We start from the raw sequence: 18,423 nt of genomic DNA, 5'->3' as shown, positions 1-18,423 counted from the left end.
TAACATTTCACAGCTGAAATCTACATTAACTCAAGCAATATTTTCTAGATGTTTAAATTGATAACATTCAAAGAATATTAACCTCTTGGCTACCTCCAAAACTAGCGGGGCACTTTATACGTAGTTGGAATATAAATATCAGTAATAAATAATATATTATTTTACTCTAATTTCAGATGTATTCAGTATTCCAGAGATATGTAAAACGAGTTTTCTGCACACAAAAAACTTCCCTTCGAGGCTGATTGAATTACTATTGCGGATATTGACAAGGATTATTGATGATTGTAATAATTAATTAAGTAAACGAAATAATTGTGGAAGCTTTAGGTTGCCAACATAACAAAAATCAACATCAAGCAGAAATACACCAAGTCACTTGCTGGATAATATAATATATACTAAAAATAAATTATTTTCAAATTTTAACAAATCTTATTTTCTGTCGTTTTCATTTCACATTCAAAATTTGTTATATTCTTTAGCATAAAGCTTTAACCAAACAGCTTCGCTTGTCATAGTGACTGGAAAGATCTGACAAGGTTTGGCCGAGATATACGCAATTTGGTTTATGAAGAACTTACTTTATGTCACAGTCACCAATCAGTTTATCTTTATAAGAGCAATCCTTACGCCAAAGGACATCGAGATCATCCTCTTAGTGACCGTGATAAAGTGGATTTCTTAAATTGTGTCCTTGAATTTCAATCGATAGAACTAGTTGTCCTGATTACAAAAAGGTAAGTCCAGGCAAGATCATTTAGGATTTGGCCGAGATATGAGAGAGAAACTCAAATATTAAACGAAAAATTATATCTGAATTTTAACAGATTCATTTTTGTCGGTTAATTTTATATTTTAAATTGGCGCCCAAGTGGATAGCGCTACTAAATTAGTTGGTGACTTACTGTAGTTATGCTTGCTGCTGATTTATGTTCTCCTGGTATTTCATTTGCTGACTGAGCATTTTATCTGTTGCTGTTGCAGGTCATTTAAAAGCAGCCGTGAACGGCTAAAAAGAATCAAGTCAGCTGGTGAAATACCAGGCGAACATAAGTCAGTAGTAAGTAGAAATACAGCAAATCGCTTGCTTATTTGCTGGCGGCAACTTTAGCTCTCAAAAGTATGCTACAAAAATTTCATTTTTTTAAAGTGGAAATTGCGCGCGATATTCAAAAAATATAGCAAGTGCAGCAAACAGATGTAGCATACTTTCAGGCTGCACCAATTTAATCCTCATTGTATCTACGAACAATAGATGGCGCTACTAAGCAGCTGGACATGAGAATTGCAAATTCTACGATAGCTCGCAAACTACAAGGACGATTAGTATATCCTTTGACACGATAATAGCCGTTATAAAATTACATCGTTTCGCTTAGTTAATGCAAGGATCAAAAAGGCTATGACTGAGATACAAATTCAAATTAAAAAAAAGGAAATTTATCTCGCGTCCTGTAAGGACATTCATCCTTTTAAGAGCATACTTTCGGGCTGCACCAATTTAATCCTCATTGTATCTACGAACAATAGATGGCGCTACTAAGCAGCTGGACATGAGAATTGCAAATTCTACGATAGCTCGCAAACTACAAGGACGATTAGTATATCCTTTGACACGATAATAGCCGTTATAAAATTACATCGTTTCGCTTAGTTAATGCAAGGATCAAAAAGGCTATGACTGAGATACAAATTCAAATTACAAAAAAGTAAATTTATCTCGCGTCCTGTAAGGACATTCATCCTTTTAAGAGTATTTATAAGTTTGCGTTTGCGTTTCTTGTGTCAAAGGATTTCGCGATCGCCCTCCAAATGACCGAGATACAGTCAATTTATTTAAATGTCCGCTCATTATTAAGGTGAAATTAATGGGAATATCCTTAAAGTCCTTGTATGTCACTTCATAGAATTAGTTATCCTGATTACGAAAAGGGAAGTTCCGGCAAGATCTTTTAGGATTTCGCTGAGATGTAACAGAAAAACGAAATACTATATCAACAAATTATATTTGACTTTTAACGGCGGTTCCTTTTTAAATTTATATTAATTCCAAAATGTCTGACGTCATTAATTTTGTAGCTGATTTAGAGAAGTTCTGCTAGCTGCTGATTCATGTTCTCCTGGTATTTAATTTGCTGACTTGACAGGTTTTTCCGTCATCTGATGTGGTTCTTGACCACTTGAAACAACCACGAACGGCTGAAAAGAACCAAGTCAGCTGGTGAAATACCAGGCGAACATAAATCAGCAGCAAGCAGAAATGCAGCACGTCACTTGCCTATTTTGTGCTGGTAACTTTCGCTTCTAAAAGTATGCTACAACAATTTTCATATTTTTGCAGTTGCCTTTACGTGCTAAGTTGATGCTACAGTAAATAGCTGTAGCATACTTTTAGGATGTGCAAATTTAAACACTTACTGCGCTAACGAATCATAGATGGTGCTACAAAGCAGTTAGAGACGAGGCTATAATTCTATGATTCTTTATATTTAGGGCTTGTATGTTAATTAAGTATAGTTGGGTATTTAGTTAAAAGCTTTTGACAACTATAAACATACTTAATATTTATAGTTGGTTTATAAAGCTGTAAATCAAAAGCGAAAGAAAAACGCTCTTCAAGTTAGTTTGGAAATTATTTTATTTCAATATATTTCATATTAATCAGTAGTTCATATTTTCTGCTCTTTTTTTAATTATATATATATATATTTTGTTTTAAACTTTTACACAAAAATACGTGTTGTGTGAGTGTGTATGTGTGTGTGTTTTGTGTTTTTGTATGGGTGAGCGAATGCTGTGAGTGAAGTCCGCTTTGGACGATCTCTCGTTGGCAATTTAGTTAGACTAACGAGTGTACTCATGGGTACTCGCCCACCCCCATTTTGCCCCTCGGACGAAACTTAAATTTTAAATACAATTTTCATTTGAATATTTTCCATTTAAATGCATTTCAGAAAAGTTTTTTTTTTGGTATGGTTCTTCATTTTTGAGTGTTTTTTTTTTTGGTTTTTAATTATTATTTTTTTGTTTGTTTTGTTGTTGTTATTATTTTATCCTTTTATCTGTTGTCTGCTTATTTGGTTTTTCACTCTTTTTTTTGTGTGTTTATTTGCATTTTTTATTTTTATTGTTGTTCGGTTTTGTTGCAGATTGGAATTGGGGTTTCACATATATACTCGTACATATTGTATAATTAGTATTTGTTGATATACGGCTTCTGCGATTAGCTCTTCAATATGGCCAGTGTAGTTTTTGTAGTTGACAAGAGTTGACATCAAATGTGAGTAGTACTAGTAGATTTATGTTTATGTGAGTGTCTGTGTGTCTATGTATGTATGTACTTAAGTTTTATTGTTGCTTGATTTCGTTAATGCATTTAACTTGATTCATTGTACACTTAGAATTGTTTTTGCTTTGCTCGCCTTCGTCATCATTATTTAGAGCTTTATATTTACTTTTTTTTGTGTTGGTTTATTCATTTGAAATGTTTCTTTGGGTTCCATTACGACAAGTTTGACTTGTTTTCATTTGTTTCATAGTTTTTCTTTTCTTTTTTTTTCTTTGTTGTTGTGGGTGCTGTATTTATACCACTTGTAAATAGTTTCCAACTGCTTTACCTAGTAATTTCCACTCAAATGCAATTTTTTCATATACTCGGCATTTCATATATATTTTCTTTTTTTTTTTGCGATTTATGGTCAACTGTGGCAGGGGGAAAGAGATGCGTAGTAAACACACACAAATTTGTATGTCTTATTTGATTTTAATACATATTATTTAATATTTTACACTTAATCTTTGCAGCTGCTAATATATTTATTTGTATGTATGTAATTGCCACTTATTCAACACGACGTGCATGGAAAGTTTCTTTTATTTTGTAGAATTTATTCTTTGTTTCTTTTGAATCTTTTTTGTGTATGATACGCTGAATAGGCATTTCTCTCTATATATATATATTTTTTTTTAGTTTTTGTATATATTTTTAGTAGTTTTCCTACCCCTTTCAAGCTAGTTTCCACATAATTGATGCCATATTCATTTAATTTGTTTTTTTTTTGTTATCAACAATTTTTACTTAAAAATAATAACTTTTAGTATGTATGTTTGTGTGTATATTACTCTAGTCAATTATTTGTAGAGATTTCATTTCCATTGACATACACATTTTGAAAATATATATATAGCATTATTTATATGTAGACTTTCATTTGCTTAGACTCTTTCAAAAAGATCATAAACTTTGACTAGATTTCGATTTAGTAGGTAATCCTAGAAGTTCTCAATCCACCAAAGAAAGCGGGGGTTAGTCTCCAAAGCTCCTGTTAAACATACTTGTAGTACACGTATTTCGTTATTTTCTCTCGATTGAAACTATTCATGTGTGAGTGTGTCTGTCGATGTGAGTGTGTGTCAGTGTGTGTGTGGGCCTTTAAAGAGAGCATCTAAGCTTCGGCCTGCCGAAGAATGCTTTAATAACTTTTACTCGTTTTACTCCATTTAAAATTGCATCAAAGTTTCGCTTTCATCTTGTCCCCATTTTGTATTTTTTTTTTTATTTTTTTTTTTCTTGGTTTGTTTGTTGTATAATAAAATGTAGTCTTTGTTTTTGTTTTGTTGAATTTAAAGGCTTTTGGTTTTGAAGTTCAGGAGGGTCTCTAGTATATGTATATATATATATATATAGATATATATATATATATATATATAGTATATATGTATATAAGTAGTATATATAGTCTATGCACTTAAATGTACTTCTCTAAGAGCTCTTTTTTAACTGTCGCGTGCAGTATTTGCAGTGTGTCAGGGAAGGTAGCGGGAAAGAGTGAGAGGAAGAGGGACAGATACAGATATATATATATATATAGAGAGAGAGAGAAACGTAAACGCAATAATTGAGCATATATGTTTATATGGTAGGAAGTATCTGCTGTCCGATATTCAACAGTTATCGATAATAAATGATCTTCTTGGGCTCTTGGGAAGCGCGTTGATGCACTACTGTGGTCCGTTATCGGTGGTTATTTGCATGTTGAATGTTCGATACGACAGTCTGTCTGTCTGTCTGTCCGTCCGTCCGTCTGCCTTTTTTGGAGGGGATTCTGACTGACTATTGCAGAGATTAGTGGTATGGAAACCTTTTTTTGGAAAGTTCTTTTTTGCTGCCACTCCATTTTTCGTGTAAGATACGTAGAAAAGTATAAATTAGATGCTGTCGCCTGACAACAAAAATCGATTTAGCGTTTATCGCAATCGCAATTGCTGTCATCGATTTGATCAGGCTTCAGCTTAGCTGTGCTGTAGATAGTCGACAGGTAGTTGTGGTTGAGAGTTACGTGTATTTCTTTGTTTTCATTTGACTTTTACATTTAATATTGATTTATCAGTTGTCTTTTTTCTTTTGGGTTTTGTAGTTTACATTTAACTATTCGCAAGAACAAGTAATATATCTATATGAGTGTGTGTGTATGCTATATAATGCTTTTACGCGTATTTATTTATAATGCATGCTGCTTTCAGTATTCAGACAGTGAGAAAGTTACAGATATAGTCTGCGTGTGTGTGTGTGTGTGTGTGTGAGAGAAACATAGATAGACAGAGTGAAAGAGAGAGATAGAGAGTGTTTAGTAAGTTGGTCCAAATTGCTCATAATATTTGTTTTAACATTTTTGTTTTTCTGCCTAGCCACACATATATCGTACACAATTTGCTCTTAACTATTCGTACTACCGTTCTACAAAATATAAACAAACATTTGCCCATCCGATAACTTTAACTCGTCACCTACCTACATACATACATCTGATTTTATAATTGATACATTTCGAACATATTTTGCAAACAATTTTTGCTTTGCTTTTTGTTTCTATTTTTCGTTTAGTTTATTTATATTTGCCTTTGCTGCATTTTGGAGGTGGAGGGGGAAGCGTGTGTTTTATTTGTGTTTTTCTCTTTTGTTCTTGTTCATTATTTTTGTAATTGACTGCCAAAAATGTAGACTAATATTTAAATTGTACATTGAAAAGCATTTTCATTTTCATTTTTTTTCTAGTCTAATTAAATTATGCTTAAAATGGTTTTTGTAGTTTCAGTTTTATTTTGTTTTCTCTTCTCATTTTTTTTTTTGTAAGTTTTCATTGACATTTTTTTTTTGTTTTCGTACATTTGTAAAACACCTAGAGTTTTTCTTTTGTTTAGTTTAATTTAACATATATAGTTTTATTTTTTTCTTTTTAGTTTGTTCAATTGCATATATATATATTTTTAGTTTTTTTTCTTTTGGTTTTTGTTGGAAAGGTTTGTAAATTCAAGTATTAGTCTTTATGTTTTTCATCAAACAAGGGAAGTTGTGGCATTTTGCAATGGGCCTCGTTCAAAGTTTGAAAGCGCTTTCAATACACACGCAAGCCTCTCTGTGTGCGTGTGTGTATGTGTGTGTGTGTGTGAAACAATTCATTGTGTGGTTGATTTGTTGAAGCGATACTTGGTAGATCATACTTATAGCTAATACATACTCGTAATACATTTATACACCTAAAGATTTCAGTTTGTTTCTAGTATATATTGATTTTTTTTTTTGGTATTTTGGTATCTGTAGACGTTACTTTCAGCTGCTCTAAGTCAGCTCTAACTATGCTCAAAAAAACAATTTTGACATCGCAAACATTAATATTGTTTTCTTTGAGTTTTGTCATTGTTTTCGCTTTGATCAACATACCCATAGACATCTTGAGCAACAACAACAACAATAACAATAACGACGATTGCGTTGACGTTGACCACAAACTGAAAAAATATAGATATATGTATGTCCGTATATGTCTCCAATTACAATTAACAATAAATATATGTACGTACACAAATTTGATATCGTTTACCATTTAGTTATAATATTTTGCCATCAATTTCGTATTTTTAGCTAGACATTTAAATGTACATTTAATTAACGTCGTTAAATTTAAACAGATTTCCACCATTTTGCCATATTGTATCTTAAAATCGTATCGTAGTTTGTATTCATTTTGTGTTTTCATTGTTTACGGTTTATTGTAAATGAAACAAAAAAAAAAAAACGAAGAAAATTTCTATGAAAATGCATATAGTTTAGTTCTCCATATAAGTTTGGCCAAGTACCAGCTTGGTTGCCAGCTGCGCTTAACTTTTAATTGAAATTTGTGTGTGTTTTGTGTATTTTTCTTTCTTTCTTTTTTACTTTTTTTTTTTAATATTATTTTTCTACTATATTTACTTTCCGTCCCCAGTCCCCTTGCCCCTTGTCTTAAAACCAATTGCCACTGTGTGACCCTGGCGCTAAAAAGTATGCTATGTATTTTCAACATGACATGCGTGTGTGTGTGTTTGGTGTGTGTATGTGCGCGTATCGCACATTTAACATAATTACATACAGAAATTTACATTGACATTATTTATATATGTATATATTATTTTTCTATAATTTTTCATTTCGATTTGTTTTCTTTGTTTGCTTTGGGACACAAGTTCGCCCAGCTTTTATTTTCATTCTCCATTTTCCAGTTCGTCAATAGTTTTTCATTTTTCATCCTGCTTGGGATGTCAAGTTCGGGTTTTGTTGCATTTTGCAAATACAAATGCTTCGCTTTTTGCAGTTCTGTGTGGTAAATTTGTTTGCTCTTTTGTCGGGATGGTTTTTCATCATTTTCTTTTCTTTTGCTTAACTCGCTCCTTCATTGCCATCTTACCGGAAATGCACGATGCGATGTGTCCTGCACTTTTCGTATATGATTGGATATGTGCATGTGTGTGAGCGTGTGTGTGTGTGTGTGGAGGCAACGCCAGCAATAATTGATGAGCTTAAAATGAGTATTGAGCCATATTTATCGAATTGAGTTTCAATTATGTTGAAATATTGAATAGATTCTTTTCTTTTGTGGAAAGTTGTTTAAAGTTCGACTTGAAAATTTAATAAATTGAATATTGTATGTTTACTTAACATACAAAAAATTAAATTCAAAAGCTTGGAGCGAGAAAAAATGCTTGCAAGTGAATTGTATTGATGACATATTCAAGTACTATTAATGGATTTTACAATATAGTCTTTAATATTCATCAAAATTTGTATTTAAAATAGTTAATGAATATGAGAAGTATGTCAAATGCAAACACAAAATATTCCACTAAAAAAAGTGAATATCAAGCTTATGAAAGTGAAAGAAAGTATTAAACATTTATTGTGTGTAAAGCAAATACTTTGTCTGAAACTGAAAATGTCCCGTGTATTCCACTTGATGTTGAGCTGCATTTGACATGATTCCATTAAAATAAGAAGACAAGGAAGGTTTAGAACTCAAAATGCATTTGACTGATATAAAATCACCTAAACTTTTAATCAAATTGAAATGCATCGATAATAAACCAGCTAAACTTTCAAGCAACTTCAAATGCATCGCCATGGAATTCAGTAAACATTGTTAAGCTGTGACAATGTTATTTGTTGTTAAGTTGTGACAATGTTATTTGCTCAATCAGAAAAAACTAAAATTGAATATGTTTCGAGCTGCAACTGACAAGGTGCTAATTGTTAATTCGCCACATGTGGCGAGCGACTGCCCATCAACGAGTTGTTGAAAAGTTTTTGGGCAACACGAAATGAGCAAAAAGAAAGACCAAATTGGAATCGCAATCGAGTTGCAACAAAATGTAGATCTCGACGGCGTCGAAAAACTTTTTAGCCAAAGCGAACCGAACCGAACAGAACCGAACCGAAGTGGGAGTGTCCCTGGGGGCATGGCTGGTTGCAATTAGGATTCCCTTCAAAAACTGCTAAACAAATTTTTGTGGTACATTTGAATGGCTGAAAGGCTGCGGGGCATGCAAAATTCGAGTTTCGATGCGTTGCGTTGCGTTGCGTTCAGTTGAGTGTCATTCGCTTCAATTGCAGCAGCAGCAGCAGCAACTGCAGCAGATGAGGCAGAGTCATTGGTTTTGGCGTTTAATTGTGTGCCACAAGCAGCACCTGCAACAGCTGCGCTGCGCTGCGTGCTACAAAATCGAATTGAGCCCCACGCTGACTTTCAATAACGTGGCACGCTGCATGCTGCAAGCGTAGTCTGTGTCAGCAGCTGCCCCATGTGGTGTTGCCTCCCCCCTCCACACACACTAACGAAAAAAAAGAAAACCACGTAGCAGCAAATGAAATTAGGCATACATACATGGTCGCTCCTGGTGGCCAGCTATCTTGTCCGCCGAGTGTGGAGTGTGTGTGGCAGGGGCGGGGGGCAAAGGGTGGCAGCAAGGTTGCATTGGGACGCGCTCCTCGTTGGCGTATGCAAAATGCAAAAATTTGTTTTGCGTAATTAAACGTGAACGCAGACGCATACAGTGTGTGGCATGTGGCAGCAGCAGCAGCAGGAGCATATGCTGCCATGCAACATGCAACATGCGGCAACCAGGGGCCAATGCCGAGGCCCCATAATGAGGCGACATGTCCCAGCCGATGGCGATGCATGAAAATGAATCGCCATAAGCCGCATCCTTTGGCTAATCAGTTTGCTAATGCCCCAATTGCAGTTTGTCGTGCTAAGCTATAAGATTCATCTAAAGAATGTTTCGGTAGAAAGGTATTATAACTACGTGACTGCAGCATGCAGCAAATGTATGCCATAGAGAAAAAAGACATCTCCGAAGCTTTAAAGTATATATATTCTAAATCGGCGTCAGATTACGATTAGAATTTGATTACGATCGGATAATTGTTAAAGTTATATAAGAATTACTTTTGAATGAGAAAATTCGACTACTTACTACGAGCTTCAATTTTTTTTGTCCGGTAATATAGTATATTTTGACTTCTATGGTATATTACACATGTAGTATTGCAACGATATACCATTATGAATAATACCGCACTCTTATACAAAATGAATAGCGGGTATCTCACAGTCGAGCATACTGGACTGTTGCTTTCTTTCTTGATTTGTATATGTTTTCTTCACTTCAAAGAATGACTGCGAATAAAACTGCATCTCTCTCTGCTTAATAACAAAAAAAATAAAAAAAACTAGTTTGTTGTAAATTAAAAAATAATAATTGTATATAATAATAATAATAATAATAATAATAATAATAATAATAATAATAATAATAATAATGTATAATATAATAATATAAGATTATATAGCATATATTTAATTATATTGTATTGAATTGTGTGTGTGTGTGTGTGTTGGTGTGTAGAATTGATTTAAATTATTTGCTAGGCATGAAGAATGTGCATCGTCAGCACACACAAGTGAGAGCGCTGCAGTCGAGTGTGCTCGACTAGAAGTTACCCTGTGCGCAAGAAACTGGGAATAGAGCGAGATAGATGCACAGAAAGAGAGATAGAAACAGAAAGTTGCGCTGGGCGAATGAATCGATGACTGTGTGAATGGCAATGACTGATTTGATTGACTGGCTAGTTGGCTGATTGACTGACTGACTGACTGACAGATTGTTTGTTTGTTTGTTTGATTGATCGATCCTCTCTTTTCGGTGGCTTACACATTCTCCGGCTCGGGCAACTTCCGCTCACAGCAATGACAGACGAGCGCATTCAATCGTTGACCAATCGCCGACCAGACGGTCATCGACATCGATGACACTTCACAGCTGGACGTGTCCTGCTGCAAAGCATCCGCCTCCTCGCTGGGCCCATCCATCGCATCGTTGTCGCTGTCATTGACGATGGCCTCCGCCTCCGCCTCGGCCTCCGCTTCGCCCTCGGTGAACGGCGCCTGATTGCACAGCGAATTGTTCGTGTTGCTCGTATCGGAACTCCCCTGTTGTCAAATCTTTGGCCCCGCCTCCGATGACGATCCGCTGGCCAGGCCCAGCTCACAGCTGACGCTGGGCGGCATCAAAGCGGGCTCCCCAGTTGCCATAGTTGGTGCTCCTGTTGCTGCTGCTGCTGCTGCCACAACTGTTGTGGCATCTGCGCTACCGATGCGAATGCGTATTCCGGACAATTGCTCGCCAATCATGAGGCCTCCGCTGCTGTGCAACGTGTTGTTGCTCATGTTGCTGTTGTTGCTATTGTTGCTCATGTTGCTCATATTGTTGTGCTCGTCGTGGCGCGACGACTTGCGACTGCTGCTGTCGCCCGACGAGTAGCGTGTGCCCCCCGCCATGTGCCTGCTGCACGGCACATCCAAGCTGTACGCTCGATGCCGAGCTATGCCTCCCAGGTGAGCGGAGGCGCCTCCTCCACCGGCAGCAGCTGAAGTCGGAGCAACTGGCGATGGCATGCTATTCGAAATGGTGCAACAGGTCGCTGGCTGTTGCATGTTGCAGCCGCCGTCCGCTGTGGCATCGCCACCGCCGGCACCATTTGCGGCTGCCGCTGCATTGTTGTTGCCACGCGTTGGGGCACAAGGGCTGCTGCGTGTGCTGCCAAAGCGTTTGTTGCCCTTGTCAAAGCTGAAGCTGAAATAGTCGGAGAATTGACGCAGTCGCGATTTCCAGCTGCTGCTGCTGCTGCTGCCACTCGGTTGTTGCTGTCCCGCTTGTGGTTGCTGCTGCCCCGAATGTTGCTGTTGTGTGGCAGCCAGGCGAGTGCTGCCAACGCTACTGCTGCGTGCGCTGCCATTGCTCGCCTGCTGATTCAGTGGCTGCTGCTGCTGCATCAGTGTGGGCGATATGTTGCCATTCGATGTGGCAGCAGCAGCAGCTGCTGTGGCTGTTGCCTGGCTTGGCAACTTGTCCAGCTCCACTTGCTGCAGCTGCAGCTGCAACTTGTCCAGCTGACTGTGTGGCTGCTGCACCACCGGCCCCATCTGATTGCTGCTCGTATTCATATTGAGATCCTCCCCGACACGAGCAACAGTTGCTGCTGTTCCTGTTGTTGTTGCTCCCATTGTCACTTGAGCTTGTGCTGCATGCGCTTCGAGGCTGCTGCGATTGTGTCGACCGTAGAACACGTTGCTGTCGGATATGACCTGCGGCAGTCCATCGGACAACCGGCGATTGTTGGTGCTGTACTGATCGAGGCTGACGGCCCGATTGCTGCCAAAGTGACAGCGATTGGCGTGGTAACCGTGTATGTTGCCGTACGAGTTGCGCATCCTTTGGCCGCCGCCGCTGCTGCACAGCTCGCCGATCATCGAGGGTCGCTTCTCGCGCGACGATTTACGCGATGTAGAGTGCGAGCTCTTGCTTCGGTTGCTGCAGCCCTCCGTGTCCACCTTGAACTTGGACGTCTTCTCGGCCACCTGCGGGAAGAAGTAAATAGGAGAGAGAGAAAGTATGAGTGTTTGCTAATGAAATGGTTAGTCATGGTGTAGTCTGCTGTCAACTTACACTTGTTGCAACAAGCTAACCAAAAAAATGATCTTAAAACTTATTTCATTCTTTAACGAGTGTCGCTTTTTTGAAACTGCATAAAATTATGTGAAAAAAGCTTCTCATTGTAGCAGGTTGACAGTGCTGGATACATAATAGTATGATGCCAAGGTAAGGCGATATTGTAACATTAACATAAATAGGAAAAAGTACAGTAATATGATGTTAAAAGAAGCATCGGGTAGTCTTTGTTCACCAGTTAAATAAAGACGACGTGCGTTCGGAAAATACAAAATAAAGTGCACTTCATTTTAAATGTATTCAATAGGTTAAAATACGGATTCTACATTAGATGACTCAAAGAAGACTTAAGAACGTACTATAATCATTTGGTAATATGTGTTTAAAAGCAATGTAGACTATTCATTCATTTTCTGTTAGATATTGTATATTTCGTTTAATAGAAGATGTACAGCATTTTAGAAATAAGTTTGCATTTTTATACCCGCTACCCATAGGGTAGAAGGGTATTATAACTTTGTGCCGGCAGGAAATGTATGTAACAGGTAGAAGGAGGCATCTCCGACCCTATAAAGTATATATATTCTTGATCAGCGTCAACAGCCGAGACGATATAGCCATGTCCGTCTGTCCGTCTGTCCGTCCGTCCGTCTGTCCGTCTGTCCGTCTGTCCGTATGAACACCTAGATCTCAGAGACTATAAGAGATAGAGCTATAATTTTTTTTCGACAGCATTTGTTATGCTTGCACGCAGATCAAGTTTGTTTCAAATTTTTGCCACGCCCACTTCCGCCCCTGCAAATCAAAAAAAATCGAATAACAAGCGTAATTTTAAAGCTAGAGATACGAATTTTGGTATGTACAGTAATAACTATAATAGTTATGATCCCTGAAAATTTGGTTGCGTTCAAAAAAAAATTGTGGAAGTTATTAAAGAAATACTTTTGTATGGGCAAAAACGCCTACTTACTAGGGGTCTGAGTTGCTTTGGCTGACAATCTGGTATATTGTGCCGTCTATGGTATATTTTGAATGCGGTACTATATCGATATACCACATATACCATTTGGTATATTTTAAGTATTTTTGCAGTATATTTGGTATATTTTGAGAATAATACCGCAAAATATATTGCTTTTATTCAAAATGGGTAGCGGGTATCTCACAGTCGAGTACACTCGACTGTAGCTTTCTTACTTGTTTAATATGTTTTGGAATAGACAACTAAATTGAATAATCTTTAAATTTAACTTTAGTTCGAACTCAAATTAAATTCATTTAAATTTGTTCCTACAATTCTAATCTGATGGAGAATTCCATAAGCTTTAAGGAAATTTTAGAAACTTTCGAGGTCTGCTTTCGAGTTAAATGCGCTTTGGTTGCTGCTTGTACTTACATCGACTTCGGTGGCTGTTTCGGAGTCGCCGCTCTCGCTTCCCCTCGGGCAGATCGTGCAACTCAGCGGCCATGCCACCGGGCTCATCCACCGAGGTGCGCGACGCCGATTTCTGTGATGGGATGCTGCGACGGGACTTCACGCTGATGCCGGATCCGGAGCGCGGCATTTGCGGTGAGCTGCTGCCAGTTGTTGTGCCACCTCCGACGCCGCCGCCGCTTGAAGCATTGCCGCCAGCTGATGACGATGCAGCAGTAGCAGTTGAGCTGCCACCGCAGCTACCACCGCCGCCTCCTCCTCCGCCTCCACCTCCAGCAGCATTGCCCGACTGCGATTGTCCCTGCTTGTCGAGTTTGTCGCTGCTGTTGTTGCCCGGTGTGCTGGCCATGGCCGCATTCGAGTCCATGTTGCCGCTGTTGCTGTCCGATGTGGCCGACGTGGCCGATGTGTTGCTGTCTGCCACCGATTTGCGTGTCTTGGTCTGTGCATCATTTAAGCGTCTAAACAAAAACGAAAGTTTGCTACGGGTGCACCCACTCGCTAAATGAAATCATTCTCACCTGTAGTACTCGAGTGCTATGCGTACTGGGATGATGATCAGCTCGGTCAACTCGGGCACCAATTCGCCCAGGGCCTCGAAGAGCGGCAACAGCACGAGGCCAATGAAACGCACCTGCGAACCCGGCTTGCTCACCTTGTCCGGATCCATGAATGGTGTCACCGGCAATCCCTCCGATTTCTCCGCCGCGCTCTGAGCGAAGAACTCCTGCAGCAGGCGATCCAGCCACGGCTCGGCCACGTCCATAGGCCGTGCTTCGTTCGATATGTCCGCCACCTTGATGAGTATCATGCATAGCTGGAATAAAGTTCATGATGAGTAATGTTAAGTACAACTGAATCTCACTCAACAGCTAGCAGTAATTTTCTTTGCTTGAGTGTGGGATTTAGTCGATTAAAAGTACGTCACTAAGTGTAATTTAAAAAGCGGATAAGTGAATAACGAGTGATCGCTTAATACAACTAAATCTAACTTAACAGCCAAAGCTAGGAGAAAATTAATATAGTTTTCATATATTTTCATTGTTTGGGTGTGGTAGTTAATCGTTTAAAAGAATGTCACAAAGTGCATTTTGTTAGGTGGCAGTTAAGTAAATAATGTTTAATGCTAACCACAACTACATGTCATTTAACGGCAATAGCTCATTATAAAAAAGCAAACGTATTATTTAGACATTTTCTTTTCATAAGTGTCAAGCGATGAAAAGTAACTAAGTGAATTTCGTTAAGCGGCACTTCAGTGAATAATAAGTAATGCTAAATACAACTAAATCTTACTTAACATCCACATCTATGAAAAAATACATGTATTTCTAGCCAGTGACAATTAATCGTTTGTTTGCTTACCAGATTGATGTGTGCACGATTGTTGTAGTCGAAGATGGGCGTGATCTCAATGAACTGCGTTAAGATCTCATTGTGGCGCGCCATATCGGTGGCAAGGATGCAGCGAATGATGCCCTCCCGAATTGTGCTGCAAGCAGAAACATTTATTAATTAACTAAAGTATCAACTTTGTGGAATAAGTAGCTATAATAACATTATGTTTAACTCAAATAAAACTTATAATATCTGTTCATCAATAAAATCATGTTCCTGAAGATTGTCTCTTAGTCTTTTTTTCCTATTTAGACTTGCACTTGTAACAAGTGCTCTATAAAGAATTTAAACTTATCATATAACTATGACAATTATATATCATTCATGAATTGAAGATGTACAAACAAATAAATACGCTTAATGCACCATTAAGTCAGTTTTCGCATTCACATTGTGAACATCAATTTGCCAACCACAATTGAAGCGTTTCACAAACAATCTTTCTGGCGGGCAAAGCTAATGAAGAATATAAAGGTGGAAGCTGTCATTAAACAGGACATGCTTGCAGTGCACATACACACAAAGACATATTGCGTATACGCCGCATGTGCGTTGTTTACTGATGTTTTGGCTCACGTGCGACTTGAGACGGCTGCTAAACGGTTAAAAGTGCAAATATACATGTTGACATTTAAGAAGAGCAATAGAACGAAGACCGAAGACGAGAGCGACGAGAAAGAAACGAGTAAAAAGTATGCGACGCGTAAATATTAAATTGCATTTCGTTTTATTTTTATTTCAAAAGAAAATGAAAAATTTGAAAAAGTCGCGTCATATACGAGCAGAAAATTGAATTTTTTCGTGTCAAGTAGCATTGACGTTGCACAGACAGCACAGCTAAGAGCCAACAGCTGCAGCTAGTGTCAGTGTGGTAAAGGACTTGAGAGAGAGAGAGAGAGAGAGAGACAGAGAGAGAGAAAGAGAGAGTGATAGAGAGAGTGAGAGATAGCATTGGAAACTCAACACCTGCCACGTTTATACTGCAAATAGAGCGAAGCATTTTATGCACTCGACTTGCCAACGAATTGAGTTTCTTTTTTTTTTTTGCTTTTTGCCTTGCCTTTGCTATTCTGTGATTTTACACAAGATAATTATGGTGGCACATCATCATCATCAGTGTGCAAAATCTACTACGCACAATACACACAATGGCAGCCAAAGGCAAATGCAATGGCAATGCCAACTAGATGACAAGGTCAGAAGAGAGCTAACAAGCTGAAGGTCGCTTGCTCTCTCGCTCTCGCTCTCTCTTTCTCTATTACTTGCTCTCTGCTGTCGTTAATCGAATTTCGCACAAAAGAAAGAAAAAAAAATGGAGAAGAAATTTCAAATTTCAAATTGCACATTTTGTAATCCTCTTTGCGACTATTACAATTGCATGTCTCTGTATTTATGTGTTTCCTTTGTGCAATCCAAGACCATAATGGAGGGCGAGACTCTATTGTGTTCTCACTGCGTCAACGTCGCACCTTCTATGCATTTCCATGCACCACAATGCAAGAAGTGCGAACCGAAACCCACCGACACACTGACAGACTGAGAGGAAGCGGCATTAACTTGGCTACATTAGATCAGCTTTGGGGCTCAACTCATTGCATTTACTGTCCCAACTTTGCCAACTGCTCGCAGTCTTGCTGCAATTCTCTCTCTCTCTCTTTCTCTTTCCCTTTCTCTATATCTCTGCTCTACTAATAGTCTTTCGTTTTTTTTTGGTAAATAACGTAAACAGAGTTACATTATGGTTAAACATCTTTTACGTCTAACTGCCACTATTTGCATTACAAGCAAAAAAAAGTTACACTTTCTTTTTAAAAAGTAAGTCATTTCCAACTTTAAAAGGACTATGAAGTTCTCTACATGTTGAGAAATTAGATATTTCTGCACTCTTGAGAGAAACTTAACATGAATGAGAAAGATATTTTTCATTTGATAAGCTTGTTGTGTTTATTATTCACCAAAAATAAGTTCTTAAAGATAATCAAGTATTTTCGTCTTGATTTAAGCCTAATTTTCTAAACCTAAAAACCAAAATAAGAACGAATTTGTATATTATGTCGTATAACAGAAAACGATCCTAAAATCCATCTTAGTTTAAAAAATATAATGCTAATCCAAAGCTGTTAGAATAACCTTTACTTATTTTGAAAATTATTTCAATTTACATTACATATGTAATCCAAAAAAAATTAGAATATCCATTTAAACAATTAATTACAAATATTAAATATTATAGTATAAAAATACAATAATCGTATAACTTTCTATATCTAAAATACTTGATAATAAATGTTACTTTAAATGTGTTCAACATGTATTCGCTTATTCTCGTTATAATTTCTATGCTCTTCATTATTTTATGCTCTAAACTCTGTGCTGCATTCTTTTATGCTCTGTTCTCTGGCATCTCTCCCTGTTCAGCTGCATGTAAGCTTGATGGGATTTGCACTCTGATTACGTATATCGATTTCTGCCCTTGAAAATTGTGAAGCAATGCGTGTGGTAGTGGGGAGGGGAAGAGATATGAGAGGGCAATGTGATGTGTTCTTTGTTGCAAAAGTGTGCGTGTGTGCGTGTGTGTGTGACGTCTTGTCACTTGAATTGAAGCTTAATTATTGTGGGCGATTGATGCACGTGTAGCAAAGACACAGCTGAGAGGATTTGCAAAAGATTTGCATTGCATTTGCTGCGTGTGCGTGTGTGTGTGTGTATGAGTGCGCGTGTGCAGCAAAGCGCACAAAGCTATGCAACAGTTTTTGCTTTATCCCTTATCCTTTATCCCTTCAATGGAAGTAGCAGGCAAAGTAATTGGCAGAAAGTGCCACAAGAGTGCATTAAGCATCAGCTGTTGCCACATGTGGCATGCCTCCAGGTAGGTTGCCATGACAGCAACGAAAACTGTTTGCCATCTGTTGCCGCCGTTTATGCGTCTAATTACCACACACACATCATAAAATATTATATTTTTGCAATTTGAATATTTATGCTGAACACGTGTTAAGCTGCAGTTAATGAGCGGTTGATGAAATGGATGATTAATGGCTGCCTAATTATGAGCAAATTATGTGTTTGCAGCTCGCTCTTCACATGTCATCAATCAACGAAAAATCTGTGAATTTATTGGCCCAACTTTCTGGCGCATTTTAAAGTTCAGCCGCATTCTTCAGCCTGCCGAATATTTTATTAGACTTTAGACTTTAGAATTTTTGTGATTGAAATTAAGCGACATTCTCACTCGCTCTCTCTCAGTCTCTCTCTGTCTCTCGTGC

At 37.9% G+C, this 18,423-nt stretch overlaps 1 protein-coding gene across 1 annotated transcript in view; it reads right to left on the bottom strand.

Annotated features, from left to right (window-relative positions):
* Positions 1–10,146: 10,146 nt before the first annotated feature.
* Positions 10,147–18,423, bottom strand: part of LOC133847439 (high affinity cGMP-specific 3',5'-cyclic phosphodiesterase 9A) — a 140,201-nt gene continuing 131,924 nt past the window's right edge. The window contains 5 exon segments of the mRNA XM_062282478.1: positions 10,147–12,233; positions 13,721–13,762; positions 13,764–14,220; positions 14,281–14,576; positions 15,125–15,251. Coding sequence (XP_062138462.1) covers positions 10,524–12,233; positions 13,721–13,762; positions 13,764–14,220; positions 14,281–14,576; positions 15,125–15,251 — 2,632 coding nt within the window. The 3' untranslated portion in view covers positions 10,147–10,523.

Source organism: Drosophila sulfurigaster, chromosome X (assembly GCF_023558435.1).
Source record: "Drosophila sulfurigaster albostrigata strain 15112-1811.04 chromosome X, ASM2355843v2, whole genome shotgun sequence".
Lineage (NCBI taxonomy): Eukaryota > Metazoa > Arthropoda > Insecta > Diptera > Drosophilidae > Drosophila > Drosophila sulfurigaster.
Note: the sequence above shows the minus strand (reverse complement) of the source record. Positions and strands in the feature narration are given on the sequence as shown.